The 20,215-nt window shown below is 56.5% G+C and overlaps 1 protein-coding gene across 5 annotated transcripts in view; it reads left to right on the top strand.

Annotated features, from left to right (window-relative positions):
- Positions 1-20,215, top strand: part of ADAMTS10 (ADAM metallopeptidase with thrombospondin type 1 motif 10) — a 62,752-nt gene that overhangs the window by 40,641 nt on the left and 1,896 nt on the right. For 3 of the 5 annotated variants that reach the window (XM_021281338.2, XM_021281341.2, XM_005513906.3), the window contains 20 exons: positions 207-424; positions 1,693-1,776; positions 1,924-2,069; positions 3,415-3,458; positions 4,366-4,471; positions 4,619-4,765; positions 5,128-5,269; positions 5,927-6,034; positions 7,685-7,830; positions 8,594-8,657; positions 9,495-9,597; positions 14,061-14,194; positions 14,986-15,109; positions 15,655-15,735; positions 16,956-17,119; positions 17,516-17,642; positions 17,735-17,864; positions 18,490-18,694; positions 19,265-19,441; positions 19,916-20,072. In XM_021281338.2, the coding sequence (XP_021137013.2) occupies positions 207-424; positions 1,693-1,776; positions 1,924-2,069; positions 3,415-3,458; positions 4,366-4,471; positions 4,619-4,765; positions 5,128-5,269; positions 5,927-6,034; positions 7,685-7,830; positions 8,594-8,657; positions 9,495-9,597; positions 14,061-14,194; positions 14,986-15,109; positions 15,655-15,735; positions 16,956-17,119; positions 17,516-17,642; positions 17,735-17,864; positions 18,490-18,694; positions 19,265-19,441; positions 19,916-20,072 (2,607 nt within the window). The remainder of the gene's footprint in view (positions 1-206; positions 425-1,692; positions 1,777-1,923; positions 2,070-3,414; positions 3,459-4,365; positions 4,472-4,618; positions 4,766-5,127; positions 5,270-5,926; positions 6,035-7,684; positions 7,831-8,593; positions 8,658-9,494; positions 9,598-14,060; positions 14,195-14,985; positions 15,110-15,654; positions 15,736-16,955; positions 17,120-17,515; positions 17,643-17,734; positions 17,865-18,489; positions 18,695-19,264; positions 19,442-19,915; positions 20,073-20,215) is intronic. The other 2 variants (XM_021281343.2, XM_065042253.1) reach the window with 2 other exon arrangements.

Here is a 20,215-nt window from a genome sequence, read left to right as displayed (position 1 = left end):
AGACAGGAGGACAGACAGGAGGACAGCCCCTGGGCTGCAGGAGGAATCGCTCAGCAGATCCACCTGATGGCAACAAGGGCATTTGCTGGGTCTGGGCCTGGTGCACAAAGAGCCTTGCAATGTCCTTTCCTTCCCTGGAACCAAGCCTGTCCCTCACCTCCCCGTGCTGCCCCATCGCTGCTAAATAAATCTCTTTACCTCCTCAGATGAGAAGCCCTGGAAGGGGAGGCACTGGTGGCTGCGGTCACTGAAGCCATCCCCTCTGAAGCCATCCGGCAACCACAGCCAGCGCGGGCAGCTGCCCTTGAAGAGGTCGGTCAGCACAGAGCGCTACGTGGAAACACTGGTGGTGGCCGACAAAATGATGGTGGGGTACCACGGGCGGCGGGACATCGAGCAGTACATCCTGGCCATCATGAATATTGTAAGTGTTATAACCACATCGCGGACCTTGGGGGACCCCAGGTGCTCACACGCTCAGCAGCAGGCAGGAATAAATCCTGGTTTTCACCCCAAACGTCTGGGTTTGGCAGAGGGTGCCATGTGCTCTTCCTGCAAGGACACAAGCAGGGTGGAGGGAATGCAGTGGGGAAAGCAGATCTGTTCCAGGGTGGAAGTAGCTTCTCCCCATCCCCAGAGCGAGACATTTGGGTCAAAAATCCTGGCGTGTTGTTGCTGCTCTTGAGCAACGATACTCTGGGCATGCAGGGACTGTTGTGCAGGGGATGCGCTGCAGGAGAGGGAAACTCTGGCCACTCTGACCATGCTCCAGGCCAGATCTGAACTGGGAGAACAAAGCCCTTTCTCTGAACAGCATCTCTCATCTCAGATTAGCATTGCAAATAGGGCCAGCCAAGTTGAGAAACACATGGGAAAGCAGAAGGACAGGGAGCTCTCACGCTTGGGGGTTGATTCGCGTGAGGGGAAGGGAGAAATACCCTCGTTCTTCCATACGGTGCTGCCCGCAGCTCTGCGTTACTGCAGAGGAGCTTCCCCTGCAGCATCACATTGGGGTCGTTGCTGGCAGCAGGATGCCAGGCTAGATGCATCAACAGCCTGAATTGGCCATGCTGAATCCTCCTGTGAGGTGAGACAGGCTTGGAAGTTATCCATCAAATGGCTGAAAGCCCCTCTGTGATGGTTCTTTGTCCTGTCCTCTGCAGGATCTCTTTTCATGGCTTGCTCTGTTTGCATTTCTAAAGCAGATGCCAGATTTTTAAAACAATACCGTTTCGAGCTGTTTTGTCTGCTGTAAGACACCCATCGTGTGGCAGCAGATTTCTGAGAGATGCTGTGTCGTTCCCTGTTGATGGGCAGTCAGCAAAGCTTTGTCCCTGTGCCTGGGTAACGCCAGGACCGCGGGGTTCCCCACCTGACTGTGGGCAAGGAGCAGGTGCTGCAGGATGTCAACGTGGTTGGACGTGACCAGGCAATGTGCCCTTGCAGCTCAGAAGGTCAATTATATCTGGGGCTGCATGAAAAGCAGCATGGCAGCAGGTTTGGGGGACATTCTGCCCCTCTGCTCTGGTGAGACCCCCTTGCAGTGCTGGTCCAGCTCTGTGTCCTCAGCACAGGACACACGCGGAGTGTGGCCAGAGTGCCAGGTGCTCAGTGTGTACCAGCCAATCGCACCATCACCTAGCCAGTGAGCTCATTTTTAAGACTCGTCTTTTCTTGTTTCTTGGAGGTCAGGTTGCCAAACTTTTCCAGGACTCGAGTCTGGGCAATATTGTCAATATCCTGGTGACCCGGCTGATTCTGCTCACCGAGGATCAGGTAAGGTGGGCTTTGCTGAGCCGCTTCCATCATGTCTCTGCCGTTCCTTTGTGGGTCTGTGTGTTCCCCCTGGATGTCACCCCTGGGAGGTCCCCCCAGTGCGATCTGCACCACATCCTCTCAACTGTCACATTGCTTCCATTCCAGCCCACCCTGGAGATTAACCACCACGCCGGGAAATCCCTGGACAGCTTCTGCAAGTGGCAGAAATCCATTGTGAACAGGAACGGCAATGGGAACGCTATCCCAGAGAATGGCATCGCCAACCACGACACCGCGGTGCTGATCACCAGGTAAGGCTGAGCTCCTTAGGGGGTTGTCCTATGTGTCCCTGCCCTCCATCTCTGTCCAAGCAATGGCTTCAAGTTGTGCCAGGGAAGGTTCATATTGGAGCTGGGGAATAATTTCTTCCCTGGGACCTCCTGAGAGCTGCCTGTTGCATCCATCCCTCCCTGGAGCTCATGAGATAAGAGCCTGCAAGCACCAAGGAAGGAGTGAAAGGCCCTCCTGCCCCAGCTTCACCCTCCCAGGGCTGCGGCGTTTGCTTTTCTTCCCCTCCTGCTGCATGTGCAGGATGCCAATGCCGTCTCCGAGTCCTTCAGCCTCCCAGCAGATGTCTGAGCTCACCCGAGATGACTCGCCGGGGCTGTGCCGGGCTTGGACGGCACCAGCGCATCCGGCCCTGTCGCTAATAAATTCCCCGTCTCCCGATAACATCTTGCTGAGCTGCGGACTTTTTTACTCTCGCGGGGACGTGTCAAACTAGAGCCTCCGCACACATTACTGGTATTCACTCAAAACAGAGTAACAAATGTTTTTCACTCCCTTGGTTTCCTGCTGGGGGTGAGAGGTTTGGACCCTGTGCCAGGAGCCAAAGGGACAGGAGCCGTCACCAGGAATATGTTACGCTTAACCCATTGTGGGGTCAGGGCCAGGCTGGACAGGGCTCTGAGCAACCTGGCCTAGTGGAAGGTGTCCCTGCCCATGGCACAGGGTTGGAACTAGATGATCTTTAAAGTCCCTTCCCACCCAAACCGTTCTATGATTCTATGAAACGACACTGAGTTTTGAAATGGAACATGTTTTAAAACTGAATTTTTTCCTTGGTGGCTTGTTTGGGGTTTTGTTTGGTTTTTTGTTGGGTTGCGGGGGGGGTAAAATTCAGAATTACGTATTTGTTTGATACGATTTGCTGCAAGGGACTTGACGTAACAGACAAGAGACCGGCCCTGTGCTGCTGGGGCAGATCCCTGAGCCCGGTGTCTCCCAGGGGATCAGTGGCTGGTTCCTGGGCAGGCACTGGGGGAGCTGGAACACCCACCCAAAGACCTTCAAGGCTGGAATAACATTGTCCTTGCTGACTTAACCACGCTTCATCAAAACTGAACCTCCAGCTCTGTTTAGCACTGCCCCATAGCTACGGGACAGGACCTATCCTTAAAAATCTGGGGAAAGTGAGCATTATACAATACAGATCAGAGACATCTTACCTGTTACAGTCACTGCTTTCCATTCCAGAACTGTCGCTTGAGCCATTTGTGCAGTTTTGAAGCCGGTAAAATGGAGATGTGCTTACAAAAGGTTTTGGAGCAGTCAGAATTGCAAGTGTTCTTAACACTGCCTTCTCTTTCTTTGCAGATATGACATTTGCATCTACAAGAATAAACCCTGCGGCACCCTGGGTAGGTGGGATTGTGCTGCCCCTTCAGCCGTGCGTTTCTGGGAGAGGGGCAAGCAAGGGCAGCATGGGGGGAAGCAGCGGAGCCAAGAATAGACCCATGTTTTCCAGCCCACTCCACTGTGTAGCCTCCTTACTTCTGTAAACACTAAAAAGCAGCAAGCCGGAGGACGGATGGGCTCTGGAACGCTTCTCTGTTATATCCCTGGGTCGGGTCCAGCCTGATGATTAAGAACCGCTCGCATCTAGGGCTGGTCCATAGCCTAGTGGAGTATTCCTGGCTTAGCAGAGAGAAATAAGACTTTTTTGTGACGACTATAAAGGGAGTTCTTTATTTAAACTGCTAGACGCAGACAGACCCTGCAGCTCTCTCTGGCTGTAGCTCCTAATTTGTCTTGCCCTGGTCTAGACTAAGCAGTCAGGGAGGGATTACTGCTCTGAATCACTGCAGTTAAAAAGAAAAAGTTGGTGGATCTCTGACTTGATGTGGCTGCAGACGAGGTGCCTGGAAGGAGGTTGAGGCCGGAGGTGCCATGTTGGGGTTTGTTCCTTTAACAGAAGCTGTTCCTTCCATGGCCCTGTGCTATGGGCACAGCCCATGGTGGTGGGACAGTGTCCCTGGGCCAGGGGAATCCTCCACTGCAATTTGAGGGGGATTTCTGCAAGATCCGGCCCCCCAAATGGAGTCAGGCTGCATTCCTGGTCATGGTGGGTGTCAGCCAGGACCAAGCTGGCTGAACATGAGCCAGCGTGTGCCCAGGTGGCCAAGAGGCCATCAGCATCCTAGCTGGTACCAGCCATGCTCAGCATTAGTGAGTGTGAAGCACATCAGTTGTCCCCCAAATGCCACCCACGTCCCCTGCAGATGCTTTGTGCTGCCTGTGTGTGACAGCTCCATCTGGCTTCCCCAGGCCTGGCCCCTGTTGGCGGGATGTGCGAACGAGAGCGAAGCTGCAGCATCAACGAGGACATTGGCCTGGCCACAGCCTTCACCATCGCCCACGAGATCGGCCACACGTGAGTCCTGTGCCAGAGCTGTCCCTGGGAGCAGCCGTTGGGTTGTTCCTGCCAACGGGATCTATAAACTCCTTCCTACAGATGATCCAGATGTGTCAAAAATGCAACAGCTGATCATCTCACTCTTGCCTTGGTGATGCTTTCTAGGTTTGGCATGAATCACGACGGGGTTGGCAACAGCTGTGGCTCCCGCGGGCAAGAAACGGCCAAGCTCATGGCTGCTCACATCACCATGAAGACCAACCCGTTCGTATGGTCCACGTGCAGCAGGGATTACATCACCAGCTTCCTGGAGTAAGGAATCCACCTCACCTTGCCCTACTTTCTACCTCACAACACACACACACCTCCAGGTTCTCACAGTTGCTTGTGAGGAGGGGGTTAAAGCCAACGAAAAGCCCCCAAAGCACGCAGCCCATGTACCTTCTGTCTAAGTTACCTAAGAATGAGCCTGTGCTCCCCAGCCCCGAGGGCACAGATAGAAGGACTTCTGAGCACTTTCTCAGCACCAGTTTGTGCTGGAGGAGGCTGTGGAGTTATCCCCCCAAGCACACGAGAGCTCAGGTGTGTGCGGATCCAGTTCTGCTGCTGGGGCTCCACCAAGACACTCTCCTGACAGCCTTCCTGAGCTCTGATTCTCATCTCTTTGTCTCCAGCTCTGGGATGGGATTATGCCTGAACAACGCTCCTCCCAAACAAGACTTTATCTACCCAACGGTGGCTCCAGGACAGGCCTACGATGCAGACGAGCAGTGCCGTTTCCAGTACGGAGTTAAATCTCGCCAGTGTAAATACGGGGTAGAGAGCCTTCCTGCTTTACTATCGGTTCCCAGGGGGTGGGGGACGGGGCCTACAGGGGCAAAGGGCTGTGGGACTGTTCCTCTGCTGCCCACATCACTTTGCCATGTGCTTCAAACGAAGGGCACTGGCACATTCCCTGTGAGCTTTTTGCCTTGCTTCCCTGGGAGAGGACAGAGAAGGTCGTTTCTCATCCACAAAGGTTGACTCCAGCTCAGTTTCGGTCAGATTAGTCTCTTGCCTCTGTCTGACACCTTGGCTGGTGCTGGACCCCAAGGTTTGCAGCTGAGAGCCAAGCTGCAGTCCCCTCATCCAGAAACCTCTCGGCGAGGGTTTGTTCACAGACGTATGTTTCATGATCTTTACTAGAAGTCATTATGCTGCTCACACAAACTTAGGCAGAGAAGCTTCTTTCTTCCAGATGAGGTGGGTCGATGTGCTGTAGGTACGTTTGAGTGACAGCTAAGCCACCCTGCATCACGCTGAAAAAGCTCCTGTCCCTGTGTCCCAGCCCAGCTGGTGCTTCCCAAGTGCACCCACGTGCTGCTGCCCTGGCCTCGCAGCCCTGAGCACAAGCAAATCCTAATCTCAGCTTTATTTCTTTGTCTCTTTCTTCCTCCCTCCCTCTCTCTCCCCCCAAAATCTCGCTCTTTCCAGGAAGTCTGCAGTGAGTTATGGTGTCTGAGCAAAAGCAATCGCTGCATAACCAACAGCATCCCTGCTGCCGAGGGGACCATCTGCCAAACCAACACCATTGAAAAGGGGGTAAGGAAGCCTGGGGCACCGTAGCGAGTTGACAGTGAGTGGTCAAATCCCTCTTCCAGCAATAACCAAGGTTGTTGTTTGCATTGGTAAGCACGGGGTTGATTTAAGAGCACCCACCAGCCTGTCCTTCCTGAACATGAAGCCACCCCCTCCCTCCATAGATGGCTGGAGTTAAAAGGGGCTGATCAGAAAGATGGGGACAGACTTTTGAGCAGGGCCTATTGTGACAGGACAAGGGGTGATGGTTTTAAACTAAAGGAGGGAGATTCAGGCTGGACATGAGGAAGGAATTGTTGGCCCTGAGGGTGGTGAGAGCCTGGCCCAGGTTGGCCAGAGAGGGGGTAGATGAACCATCCCTGGAGACATCCCAGGCCAGGCTGGACGGGGCTCTGAGCAACCTGAGCTGGTGAAGATGTCCCTGCTCATGGCAGGGGGGGCACTGGGGGAGCTGGGAAGGTCCCTCCAACCCAAACCATCTGTGATTCTATGATCTGGTCTTGCAGCCAGCACACGTCCATGGTTGCTGCAGGAGATCCATCTGGGGTCTGCTCCCAGCAGCCAGGGTGCAAGGGCAGAGCCTGTCACAGATGTTCTGAGGTTTCTGGAGCACATGGAGGGATTTGCAGGGGCTGGGCAGGCTCCTTTGTCCTTCCTGCAAAAGCAGCAGCCCCAGTACCTCCAGTCAGGAGCAGCAGTAGGGCCAGCAGCCAGGCTGTGCCTGCAGAGCATCTCCTCTGTGTGGGTCACACCCTTGGGTGCTTCTGGGCACGGTCTCCAGCTGCGTGTCCTGGGAGGCCGTGGCTCATTTTTCCCTGCCCAGGGACCTGGCTCAAGAGCTGGGAGAAGCTGTGCCAGCAGCTCCAGGGTGGGTTCTCAGCCCCTGGAAGAAGCACACAGCAGTTTCTTCCTTCCTGGGATTATCTCAGCCCCCAAGGCACCATGTCCGGCACCGTGCCCGGAGAGCGGCAGCGGCTCTGGCTCTGTCCTGCTCCATGCATCGCTGCTGACTCCGGCGGCGCTGGACATTTCCAGGTCCGAGGGAAGTATTTTATAGGCAACTTTGACTGAGCATCTGTCACCAGCAGGACAGACACAGGCTGATTCTTTAGGGATCCTCGGCAGAACGATGACACAACAGCACTGTTGTTACGATCAAAACTTTATTTTAACCTGGACCTTCTGCAGATTAGGTCATTTTAACACATTAACTGCAGCTTGAGCTGCCAGTGCATGTACAAAACTCCATCCTGGGAGGAAGCAGCTGGTGGTGGAGGTGTCTGTGTCCCCCAGGGATCCTGGTCCTGCCACCCAGCAGCAGCAGTTCTCATTCAGGTCCCACCTGGGACTCATTGCCACACGGTTTTATAGGCAGTGACACATCCCTGGTGACAATGTGTGTCACCCTGATTGACCCAGGACCCCTTTAGAGGAGGGAGCAGACAGTGTCCTCAGGGTGTTCAAATAGAATCACAGAATCACTGTGGTTGGAAAAGCCCCTCAAGCTCATCGGGTCCAACCGTTCCCCCACCCCTGGCACTGCCCCATGTCCTGAGAACCCCATCTCCGTCTGTCCAACCCTCCAGGGATGGTGACTCCAGCACTGCCCTGGGCAGCCTGTTCCAATGCCTGACAAGCTCTGTCTCTCCCCAGTGGTGCTACAAGAGGGAGTGTGTACCTTTCGGCACCCGACCGGCCGGCGTGGATGGTGCCTGGGGAGCCTGGTCATCCTGGGGAGAGTGCAGCAGGACGTGCGGCGGAGGTGTATCATCATCTGTTCGGCACTGTGACAGCCCGCGGTGGGTGGATGTGCTCGTGGCCATGTCGCTGTGGCGCTGCCGTGTCCTGGCTGCACCGCATCGCTGTTCGGGTCAGCAGGGAGGGCAGCAGCCAGGTGCTTGTGCAGCTCTGCGCTCAGTTCCTAAGAGGGTCTTGGCTCCTGCACACAAATAATGGAATAATTTTGGTTGGAAAAGCCCCTCAAGATGATCGAGTCCACCCATAACCCAGCCCTGGCACTGCCCCATGCAGCCTGTTCCAATGTCCCACAGCCCTTTGGGGAAGAAATTGTTCCCCACATCCAACCTCAACCTCCCCTGGCGCAACTTGAGGCCGTTTCCTCTGCTCCTGGCGCTTGTTCCTGGGGAGCAGAGCCCGACCCCCCTGGCTCCAAGCTCCTTTCAGGCAGTTCAGAGATCAGAAGGTCTCCCCTCAGCTCCTGTTCTCCAGCTGAACCCCCAGGTCCCTCAGCCGCTCAATCACACTTGTGCTCCAGCCCCTGTCCTCCTTTCACAGCAACTCGGTGCTTTTGCTGCCGGTGCTGGGTCTGCAGCCTCACATCCAAAGCCACTTGCACAACTCCACTGTGCACTTTGCAGCTGAGCATGTGAAGATTTTTAGGGGACTGCACTTCTGCAATAGCCCCTCCAGGCAGGATCTGTCCTTGCAGCGGTTCAGGGTTGGGAAAACCCACGGTCTTACTGCTAGCTTGGGGCAGCCGCCTGCCGCAGCCATGGCTCGCTGCCCTGAGCTGGTTCTCCCATCTCATTCCCTGCTTTGCAGGCCCACGATCGGAGGGAAGTACTGCCTGGGCGAGCGGAAGCGGTACCGGTCCTGCAACACCGACGTGAGTGCCCGTGGGCTCGGGGAGAGGGGCGGAGGTGGGACAGCGGGGCTTTGCCGGCGGGGCGGACAGGGCTGTGGGGCGTTAGATGTGGCTGTGGGACACACAGAAGGAGGTGACAGGGACCAGGGGAAGAGGTGACAGCACTGGTAGGGGTGAACAGGGCTGTCCTAGCAGCAATCCCGCAGTGGGGAAAGTCAAGCGGGACGATGCATGCCTGTACCGGCTGCGAGCTGGCTCAGAGGGCAGGTGAAATGCCTGTACCTGCGGGGATTTAGCATCAAGAAGGGGCCTGTAAAGATAACGTGGAAAACGGGGAGAGATCAGAGCAGCACTGATGTGACCGCCGTTGCCTCTCGCACGCTGCCAGTGCAGGGCTGACCAGGAGAGAGCAGCTCGTGAAACAATTCCCTTCGCAGGGCCACGGGTTAAACCTCAAGGGGAGCAAAGAGAAATAAGTGTGCTGGGGAGTTCAGTGAAGCTTTGAACATGGGAAATGGTAGTTTTAACATCCACAGGCTGGTTGTGAGGAAAATAGATGGCTCCCCATTGCTTCCCCTGGGTTTGCACCAAGCTTTTAAAGGATTGCTCGCAAGAGTGAGTGTTGCATCTGCAGACAGACCCGCTGGGGCCCGATGGCTTGTGCTGTTAGGCTTCAAATCACGTTTAGCTTTGCAGGAAGGATGCTCTTGCCATACACAGTGTCCAGTTGTCAGGGCTGGTATCCATGTCCCAGAAGGGCTGGCGTTAGTCGCGGCTGGGAGCCCTGCAGCAGCTCCTGCCCCCGAGCAGATGGGGCAGGCTGGTGTCCCAGGGTGATCACTGGCTGTGTGGCCGCAGGACTGCCCGCCGGGCTCCCAGGACTTCCGAGAGCTGCAGTGTGCCGAATTCGATAACGTCCCCTTCCGAGGGAAGTACTACACCTGGAAGACGTACCGTGGAGGTGAGTACCATGGGCTGAGCATCCCCTGGCACGGGGCCGTGTGGGGCTTTGCTCCCTGCCGTTCTATGCAGGGACATGTCAAGTGGTCTGGTGGGCTCTTAGTCACCAACTCCACTAGCCCAGGTCCCCCAGGCTGCCCATTCTGTGTCCCTGGGGTGTCCTGGATCTACATGCATCCATCTACATGCCCACAACCATTCCACCACGCCCTGGGTCACTTACCCCTGTGCAATTGCTCTGTAACTTCATTCCTCTGCTAGAAACAATTCCAGCTGCATCAGAGCTGCTGTATTTTTTTTCTTTGAGTGTTTCCTTAAGTGCTCAGTGAGCAAAGAGGAAGACAGACAAGAGGGGGAGTTGCTCCTATGTGGTACCTGATGGGGAGAAAAGAGTGGCTCTCGCTGCACAGGCAGGTAAAACTTCCAGTCTGTGCACAGGCAGAACTGGTGGATCCTTCACAGAGCATTGCTCCCCTGTTCCCAAGGTCAGTCCTCCTGCGTCCTACACAAGTGTCAAAGTAGGAGAGGGGGCAGGAGGCAGAAATCTCTTAATAATGAGAAAGAACAGTGCGTCTCCTTCATGTAGTTAATGAACTTGACTGGGGAAATCCTTTGCAGCTGTGTAAATAAGCACAGCCTCCCAGCGGGGCTCCTGCAGCTGGACCAGATGTGCTGAGGCTGCAGGGGATGGATCAATAAAAATGTAATAAAATTGCAAAGCAGTAAGTCACACAAAGACCCCGGTGGATGTCAGGTTGGGAGACATCCCCGCAGGCGGGATCTGCCCTCGCTCGGACCTCTCTCTTCCCCAAGCATGGCCCAGTGTTGGATTCCAGAGGATGGTTGGCCAGTTGAACATCGGCCCTTGACTTGTGATCTGGTCTTGACACTGATCTTTGCTTTGGCTTTCGAAAAACACCCCTTCTTCTCTCTCTGCTTCAGCTTCCTCTTCTATAAAACAAGGTGGTGAAACGTGTCTCCTTCCCAGGAATCTGTGAGCATCGGTACAATTGTGTTTGAAGGGATCTGGGAGGTCCCTGTCTCAGCTCCCCGGGATGACGGTGGGGAATGGTCACGAGGAGTCATGCTGTTCAGCAGTTTGGTTTGTTCGTTGTCAAAGGGATCCACTGTCTCCCTCTGCGGTGGCCCAGGCAGGGAAGCCCTTCAACCCACACTGTTCTGTGTTTCTATGACTTCAGCACCACCGGTATTCACCTCTTCACTTGCCAGCAGGATTGTGTGACACTTGGTGTCATTGGGGTGTCAGAGGTAGATCTGGTTGGGCAGGGAGCATCCCTTGCACCTCCACCCACTCCTCCATGTCATAAATCAGACCCCTGGGGAACAGCCCCCTCTTGTCTTCCTTTTACCATTAGTTTTGCTCTCAGGACCCATGTTTATCGCCCGCAGCCCCTATGGTACCAGCCCCCCCAGCCCAGCGCTGGGAAGGTGATGAGGGCACCATCATCTCCCTGCTGGGCTCTTCCAGCAGTGCCCTGAGAGCTCTGGGGTGGCAGGTGTCCATCCCTCCCTCCCCATGGGCACAAGCAGTCCCCCAGGACCCATCCTTGTTGGTGGCCTCGTCCCCGGGCTCTTGCCCTCCATCTGGTCACAAATCTGCTCCTCAGGCTGCTGGAGAGGGCACCAATCCCATTGGGAAATTGGGAAGAAGCCGCCCGCTGACAGCCTGACGCCAGCCGCCGGGTCACTGGCAAGTTGAGGTCGGGTTTTACGCGGGGCCGGTGCGACGTGTTTTCCTGTCGGTGATTTATAATGGTCCCAGAGCCCAGACCCCAGGATCGCAAGACAGGCCCAGCGAGAAGTGCTGAGCTCAGCTTTCGGAGCTCAACAGTCAGCAGATACCTCGTGGAATGTGGCTTTAATTGTTTGTTTATTTTGCTTTATTCACTTAGTTATTCATTTTGCTCTTGGCAGATGTGAGAGCCAAGGGAGAGCGGAGCAGCTCACAGGGCTGGGGGAGGAATGGGGAGGAGCAGGGGCTTGCAGAAAACAGGAGATTGCTCATCATAAATTGTAATGAACTTTAATTCCTTCATGGGATGGGGCAGGCAGGAGGAACAAAACATCCTCCGAGGTGCCGCATAGCCAACTGCAAATACTCTAATAGCTAGATTAAATATTAAAAGGAGCACGCGGCAGACCTGGCTGTTGCTGACCTTGGACTGCTCAGCCCCAAGCTCTGAACTGAGCCTGCGTTTCGCTGTTCAGCGTCTGTGCCCTGGTATTCGTGGCCCAGTTTGTCCCTGGCTTGACACCGGTAGGGCCCTGCTGCCTCCAGTTCATCCTTCTTCTCCTCTCAGAGACACTTACTTTGAGTCGTTGGAAATGTCACCTGAGGACTTTTGCCTTTCCTGGCTTTGAATGTCTCCAGGGATGGTTCATCCACCACCTCCCTGGCCAACCTGGGCCAGGCTCTCACCACCCTCAGGGCCAACAATTCCTTCCTCATGTCCAGCCTGAATCTCCCTCCTTTAGTTTAAAACCATCACCCCTTGTCCTATCGCAACAGGCCCTGCTCAAAAGTCTGTCCCCATCTTTCTTATGGGCGCCTTTTAAGTACAGAAGCACCACAATAAGGTCCATGGAGCTTCTCTTCTCCAGCTGAACACCCCAGCTCTCTCAGCCTGACCCCAGCAGAGCTGTTCCAGCCTCGGCTCATTCCTGTGGCTCCTCTGGCCCCTCTCCAGCAGGTCCATGTGTGTCTGTGCTGAGGACCCCGAGCTGGACACAGAACTGCAGGTATTTGTAGCTGGAAACAGGGAAGGGAAAGGACAGTGCATGTAAAGAGTTTAGCAAACCCATCTGAGAGCTCTGAAATGCAGCCCCAAGTTTCTGGCTGTTCCTCAGCTCTGCTGCATTGCACAGTCTGCCCTGCACCCCAGTGTCGGCCGGAGAGAGCGCGGCTGGAATGAGCCGCACGCCGACCGGGACCAAGGGCCAGTGCAGCTGCCAGGAGCGAGGCCACCGGCAGGAGAGATGCTCCCAAGCCAAAAATCCCTGGCTAAATCCCAGCTGCGTCTCAGCATGGCCAGCACAAGCCCCTGTCACAGGCTGGGGGGACAGTTGCATGTGTGGGTGTCCAGATGCCGCTGCACGGCCACTCTGAGCCAGGAGGTCCCGTGGCCGCCGTGGGTCCCTTATGATTCGAGTTTTCCTACCTTGCAGGTGATGTTTTGCACCGCAGGTCTGGCTGGGCAGGCCTGGAGCCCAGGCGTGTGGATAGGTGGCTGTGAATTTTTGTTGTGGTTGTGTTGTCCCCCTCGATGGCCCTGGTGCTCCCTCACCTGCTCATGGGGGGCTGCAGGGGGGGTTGTCTGTACAGACGAGGGTTGATTGAGCACCTTCTCCAGGGGCTTGCCTGGGCATCCTGCTCCTCGCCAGTATCCCTCCAGGCAGCTGAATTCCCCTCTCCTGTCTCCTCCTGTTCCTCCCTCTCTTTGCTTTGCTCTTTCTTCTCTCCAGCTGCGTTCGGGTGCTCCCGGGCACAGCTGGGCCCCCCTCCCCTCCATCTGCCCCTTTGATCTGCCAGATCGAGTTGCAGGTTGTGCAGATTTCTGTTGCTCCCGACCCCGGTGCTTCCCCGCTCCAGCTCACGGCTGTTGCGGTGCCTGCAGGGGCGAATTGCCGCAGCTCAGGTGTGCGTCTCTCGTGCAGGCTGTTGAGTGTCCTTGAGGTGCTTTGTAAAGGCAGTAAATGGCACAGTCTGCACCAACGTTTGATGAAATCCAATGTCAGAAGGCAGGAAACTGCTCTGCTCTAGGTGTCTCCTGCCATAACCGGTCCCGGATCCCGCTCCCGAGCACCATAGGTCAATATCCAGATATCCAGCCTCTGTTCTCAGATGGTGCTTTGGCAAGGGGTGTTGGGAAGTGGGTATTTCGGCTATAACTTGATCATCATCCCCTTCACCCTGCTGTGGAAGACTCAGTATCTACCAGCCTTGAACAGAAAGAAATAGTTGCTCTGGCCTAGTAACTGGGCTAGGAGCTGAAAAACTTGTACACTCTGGTCTAGTAGCTGAAAAGCCTCAGACAAGTCACTTACGAGCTGCTGCCTCAGTTTCCCTGTCTGTGAAATGGACACAAGGGTGTTGACAGCCATTGTAAAGTGCCAGGTGACCCAGGACTGACCAACACTAGATAAGAACAGCTCAGTTTGTGACCTTCCCTGTCACTTACTCCCCGCGTTTCCCACGCTATGCAGAAGGGACAGGCTCTCGTGATGTGCCAGTGTCAGGTTCAAGGGTCTTGGCTCAGTGCTGATCAATAAGGACGTGCCTGGGTCCCTCCTTGGGTCCCTCCACTTGGCAGGGACATTGTCCTGGACACCTGGAGCTGTGCCGTGGGGAGGCCAAGGGTAAAATAACCATTATCCAGCCCTGAATCTCCACATCTTTCTTCTCTCTCCTTGATGGCATCGTTTGGACCTCGTCCTCTCTCGCAGGGGGTGTGAAAGCCTGTTCTCTCAACTGCCTGGCCGAGGGATTCAACTTCTACACAGAGCGAGCGGCGGCTGTGGTGGACGGGACGCCGTGTCGGCAGGACTCCAACGACATCTGCGTCAACGGGGAGTGCAAGGTGCTGCTGCGGACAGGGGGACAGGGACACAGACCACGGGCAGAGGAGCACTGCCTGACACGGGCATCCCTCTGCCCCGTCACCCGTGGAGTGGGAACGTGTCCATCCACCTCTGGGCTTGTGTCTGTCCACTCTCCATGCACTCCCATGCCTGAGTTAGCGCTGGGTCTCTGCATTTACAGCCCATGTAGTTTGAGGCACTTGATATTTCCCTTGAAATGGGATCTGGAAGGCTATAAAAGTTTAATTATAAGAAAGTGCTGTGGGAGCGGCGCATGTCCCCAGCAGGCGGGCAGACAGGCTCCCTCTGTCTATCTCCCTTCCTGTGCCTCTGGGATCTCTTTGTCTCTATGGGGCTGAAATTACAGTGGAACAAAAGGGGGATTGCACCATCGGTAGCCACAGCCATGCTGGGGAGCCACTTGCCAGCCCACGTACCATGGCAGCAGGGCAGAGCCGGAGGCTTCACGTGTGCTCTTTACCGCAGGGACACGGCTCTCCTGGGGCTGCTGCAGCTCCACCAGCTCAGTGCAGACACCCCAACACCTGCCATGTCCCAACATCACAGGATTTCTGCCTGTGCCCCCTGCCTGCCTTACAGAGACCCCCCCAGGGCTGTCCCTGCAGAGAGGAGCCACAAAAGGGGGCTGAGCAGAGGGGATGGTGCAGAGCAATGGAGGGGAGTGAGGAGGAGCCCAGGGGAGATCCCTGCTCCCCTGGATGCTGCACGCTCTGTGTGGGGAGGACAAGGCCCCACCAGAATTGCTAAATCCTGCTGCTCCTTCCTCCAGCATGTGGGCTGTGACCGTGTCCTGGGCTCTGACTCGAAGGAGGACAAGTGTCGCGTGTGTGGGGGAGACGGCAGCTCCTGCGAGACCATCGAGGGCATCTTCAACCAGTCCCTGCCGGAGGGAGGTAGGAGCAAGCGGCTTGGCCAGTGTCACCCACCCTCGAGTCCCTCGTCGGCTTCACATGCTCCTGGGGATGCACAGGACAGGCAGGAACATGCCCCAGGGAATCACCACCAAGGGCAGGACCAGGCTGCGAGCAGGGAGCAAATCGCTCCTGTTCACCAACCCGACTGTGCCCCGGCCACCGCTGGCACCCAGGCCCCTGGCACAGAACACCCAGCTCCCTCCCTGCTCCCAGCCCATGCTGCCCTCAGGCCAGGCTGTGGAGATGCCCGTGGAGATGCCCATGGGGCTCCCAGCTCCACAGCAGCTCCCCAGCACAGCCAGTCCCATCACGAGAGTCCACGCTGCAAAGCAAACAAGCCCGTCCTGGCGGGCCATAGCGCTTTTTCCATTAGGTTGCAGTGGGTGGCTGAACAAACACACCTCTGCAGTGCCTGCACCTGATTCAGTGTTTAACCCACGGGTGACAGGGTGGCACACACTCCCACCCAGCCCAGGGCTCGGAGGCTGAGCGTTGCTGCTCACCGCTCCCGGGTTGTCTCACAGGTTACGAAGAGGTGATCCAGATTCCCAAGGGCTCCGTCCACATCGACATCCGGGAGTTGAACCTCTCCATCAACTACCTCGGTGAGCTGGGGCTGGGGGACACTGAAATCCCAGCCAGATGCCCCTTGGGCTGCCATTTCCCTGCAATTAATAGGGCGTGGGAAAGGCTCAGCACGGAAAACCTCCCAGGGCAGCAGAGGACGGGCTTGGGCATCCTGGGCTGGGGACAGAGGGAGGCAGCAGGACAGCGTGTCCCAGTGTGGCACACACAGCCCCTGTCTTGCTGCGCTCCCTGTTCAGCAGCGTAACCCTGAGCAAACCCCACACCCCATCATTCCTGGCACTGTCCGCGCCTCCTTGGCATTCCCCCCTCCGCCAGCATGTTGGGCTGGGGATTAAAATAGACCTGCTCACATTTTCCTTGGGTTTAATTTTCCAGCCAGACTATGGCTGGTTTTTACAACAGGATTTTTTCTTTCCCCTTGTCTTCTCTTTCTGTCCTCCAAGCGATGGGCAGCAGTGGGGGGGCGGTCAGGGGTGCTCACTCCTGGCTGGCACCAGTGGGAGGTCACAATGGGGCTCTCCTGGGTTCGGGAATGCTGATGTACCCCCTGCCCAGCCCAGGGATACTGGGGACTCCTTGTGTCCGTCCAGACTGGATTTCTGTACGCTGGAGGCACAGCCCAATCTTTATCGACTGCTGCCACCAGTCCCTTGCACTCCAGGATCTGTCTCAATGGGAGGGGAGGGAGCATCCTCCATCCTCAGCAGTACAAAGCATCCTCAGTGCAGCTCTGGGTGCCAGCGCGGTGTTGGTGGCGGAGCTCAGGGAGGGAGAGCGTGGGAATGCAAGCAGGAGCGAACGAGCAGATCCCCCTCTAGTGACTCGCTCGGGCAACCACAGCCAGGCTGCCGGGGACCAGCCTCCTCCAGCAGCCCCAGCAGCCAAGACCCAGTTTGCACAGGTGCACTTGAGCCTGGCTTTATGGCCATAGCTCATCACACTGCCAGGTGTCCCCAGCACCACCCGGGCAGCTGGCTGAGCTCCCCGCAGCACTGGCCTTCCACAGCGCAGTGACAGGCAGGCTGAGACAAGATGATGAGTGCATTAGTCCCGTCTCTGCTACTGACTTCCTGCATGACCTCACCCAGGCACCTACTTTATTTCCTGTCTATTTCACCCCTATAAAGTGAGGCTGATGACGTTTACCCAGAGCTCTGAGCCTGGTCGATGCGAAGCGCCCGGCCAGAGCTGGATGCATTCAGCCTTTCTGCTAACGCTTGCTCCCCTCTCCTCGCAGCGCTGAAAGGGGAGAGCGGCAACTATTACATCAACGGGAAGCTCTCCATCGACCCCCCGCGGCGCTTCGACATCGCAGGCACCACTTTCCACTACAGGAGATCCCCAGACGAGCCTGAATCCTTGGAGGCTTTGGGACCCACCAACATCACCCTCTTTGTCATGGTTGGTAACACAGTTCCTTCATACCCTCACCTGGTCTGGCCTAAAGACACCTTGTCGTGACTACATGGGAATTGAGTTCCTCAGACCCTGTCCTTGCACAGATATCAGAGGTAAATTCTCAGGGATAAATTCTCAGGTCTCACACCCTAACCTGCCAGGCTTTGGCATGATTCATTTTTTAAGTGCATAGGAGCACTTGTCCCCTTCATGGCTGCACCACTGTCATCACTGGTGGCTGCCACGTCAATGCTGGAAGGGACTGGAAAGGGAAGGTGGGGAGCTTTCAGCTGCCCTGGACTTCAGAGAGCACAAAGAGATCGTAGGATGCCAACTGGATGGTCACAACCCTGCGGGGCTTGGGTGGCACTGACATCTTGGTGGTGCCTTTCTCCACAGGTGCTTGTGCGGACAGAGCTACAGGGGATCCGGTACAAGTTCAACGCACCCATCGGCAGGGATGCGTCCAACCAGTATTCCTGGCACTACAGCCCATGGACCAAATGCTCAGTGCTATGTGCAGGGGGTGAGCTTTGACCCTGTGTTGGTGTGGGGGACACATTTCTGCACCCCTGTGACTCCTCCTCTTCTTCCCCCCTCGCCTCTTCTTCTCGGCAGGCAGCCAGATCCAATCTGTGGTGTGCAAGAAACTTTCCGATGGCTCAACTGTCTCCAACCTTTTCTGTAGCCCTGAAACCAAAATGCCAGAGCGGCAGAGGCCGTGCAATACCGAGCCGTGCCCCCCCGCGTGAGTACCATGCCTTGGAGCAGATCAAGGGACTGTGGGTGGAAAAGCCAGTGTGGAGGAGGGTGAAATTCACCCTTTTCTGCCATTCCCAAGTCAGCGTCCCCTGCTGCAGTCCCCAGGGGTGACACTGCCCACCTGGAGCAGCTCTACTGGGGAGGAGGGACAGTGTTTTCCTCTGTCCCCCGTCACGAGCAGAGTACAGCACACAAGCTGCACAGCCCAAGTGTGTCGCTGTGGGGAAGAGCAGTGGCGATGCAGCAGCAGCAATCTCCCTGTTCCACAGTGCTCCGTGCATGAGGCCGCACCGTGCCCTTGCTCGGTGAAAGGCGTGCCAAGCTCATGGTGTGTTGGCCAATGATGCCAATGAGTGACCTCCCTGCACTGCTCTGCTGCTTGCAGAAAGGAGCCATCCCTGTCTGGTCCCTCAAATATTGTCCCAGTCCTTCCCTGGCTGGTGCTTGCCCCTCTCTTGAAGAGAAAAGGGAGATGTGGAGGAGCTCTGTGGTTCAATCAGAGCTGCCTGGGAGGCTGTGGCCAGCGTAGGACTAGAGCTGTGTACAGGCATCTGGGGACAAGTGTGGACAACAGTGCCCCTTGCAAGCTTTGCCGTTTTACCTGTCTGCAGCTGGGTGATTGGGAACTGGTCTGACTGCAGCCGAAGCTGCAACGAAGGTGTCCGCACACGCAGCGTCTTCTGCAAGCGTAAGATCTCTGCCACTGAGGAGAAGACTTTGGATGATGCTTCTTGCACCCATCCACGGCCAAAGATGCTTGAGCCTTGCAATAACCAGACGTGCCCTCCGGAGTGGGTCGCCCTGGACTGGTCTGAGGTAAGTGCGTAACGTCACCCTCACCTCTCTGTTGGCACTGGTCCTTAGAACAGCGTCACTCACTAGGCCAGAGCATCGCTGGTGGCTGCTGACCGTGGAGAGCGGAACATGGGAAATGGTCTTGAAGCTCAGAGACAAGCAAGGCCCTGGGGAGACCTTATTGTGGCCTTTCTGGACTTAAAAAGGGCCGATCAGAAAGATGGGGACAGACTTTTGAGCTGGGCCTGTTGCAATAGAACAAGGGGTGATGGTTTTAAACTAAAGGAGGGAGATTCAGGCTGGATGTGAGGAAGGAATTGTTGGCCCTGAGGGTGGTGAGAGCCTGGCCCAGGTTGGCCAGAGAGGGGGTAGATGAACCATCCCTGGAGACACCCCAGGCCAGGCTGGACGGCGCTCTGAGCAACCTGAGCTGGTGAAGATGTCCCTGCTCATGGCAGGAGTGGCACCGGGGGAGCTGGGAAGGTCCCTCTAACCCAAACCATCTGTGATTCTATAAGGTGGGAGCACCCATAGCAGCACCAGTGCTGCTTCTCCCTGTTCTGTGCAGTACACCCTGTCCTCTCCCTGCAGTGCACCCCAAGCTGTGGGCCAGGTTTCCGCCACCGCATCGTCCTCTGCAAGAGCGGTGACCACAGTGCAACGCTGCCCACCTCCCAGTGCTACGAAGGCTCCAAACCCCCGACCAGTATGAGGTGCAACCTGCGGCGCTGCCCCCCACCACGCTGGGTGACCGGCGAGTGGGGAGAGGTATGGACAATCCTTTCCATGGGGTTATTGAAGGAGAAGACTCTGCTACTCCGGCCCCTCAAATCCTGGTGCACATGAGGCTTTTACCTGCCAGCAGAACCTGATGTGTGGGGCAGCAGGACGGTGCGGGATGGGGAGCAGCGCAGTGGGAGCACTGGGCCAGCTGCCCACAGCCCCACCAGTGGGGTGACACTGACAGTTGTCCCTGCTGCTGAGTGACTCTGAGGTGCAGGAGGCCTGGGAAGGGCCGGTGATTTAGGGCTGGATGGAAAGACCATCATTGAGTCCTGGAGGTTTGAAGCAACTTTTTGGGAAGTGGGGCCATAGCACCCAGCCGGGGCCCCCTGCGGGTGAGGGAAGGGACGGTGGCATCCAGCACCCTTTGCACCTCCTTAGACCCGGCCTTGGCCTCTCCCCCCACATTATGAAAGCCGTGGCGGCCACTGCAGCTCCCTGCTGTGCTGTTTCCCCCAGTGTTCTGCACAATGTGGCCTCGGCCAGCAAAGAAGGTCCGTCCAGTGCCTGGCTCACACCGGGCAGCCGTCCAGCGACTGCATGGAGTCCCTGCAGCCCCCCAGCATGCAGCAGTGCGAGACCAAGTGTGAATCGGGACCCACAGATAACCCTGAAGGTGAGGGGTATGGGGAGCTTCCAACCCAAACCATTCTGTGATTCTTGCTGCTTCCTGGCACACAGCCCCAGGCCATCGGGGTGCACAAGGAGCTTGCAGAGGGCTGGTTAAAGGTCCCCTTGGGACTCCTTGCCCCCAGGGCA

This window comes from Columba livia, chromosome 27, assembly GCF_036013475.1.
Source record: "Columba livia isolate bColLiv1 breed racing homer chromosome 27, bColLiv1.pat.W.v2, whole genome shotgun sequence".
In the NCBI taxonomy this organism is placed as follows: Eukaryota; Metazoa; Chordata; class Aves; order Columbiformes; family Columbidae; genus Columba; species Columba livia.
The sequence above is the reverse complement of the archived record's forward strand: the minus strand, read 5'-3'. Positions and strand labels throughout refer to the sequence as shown.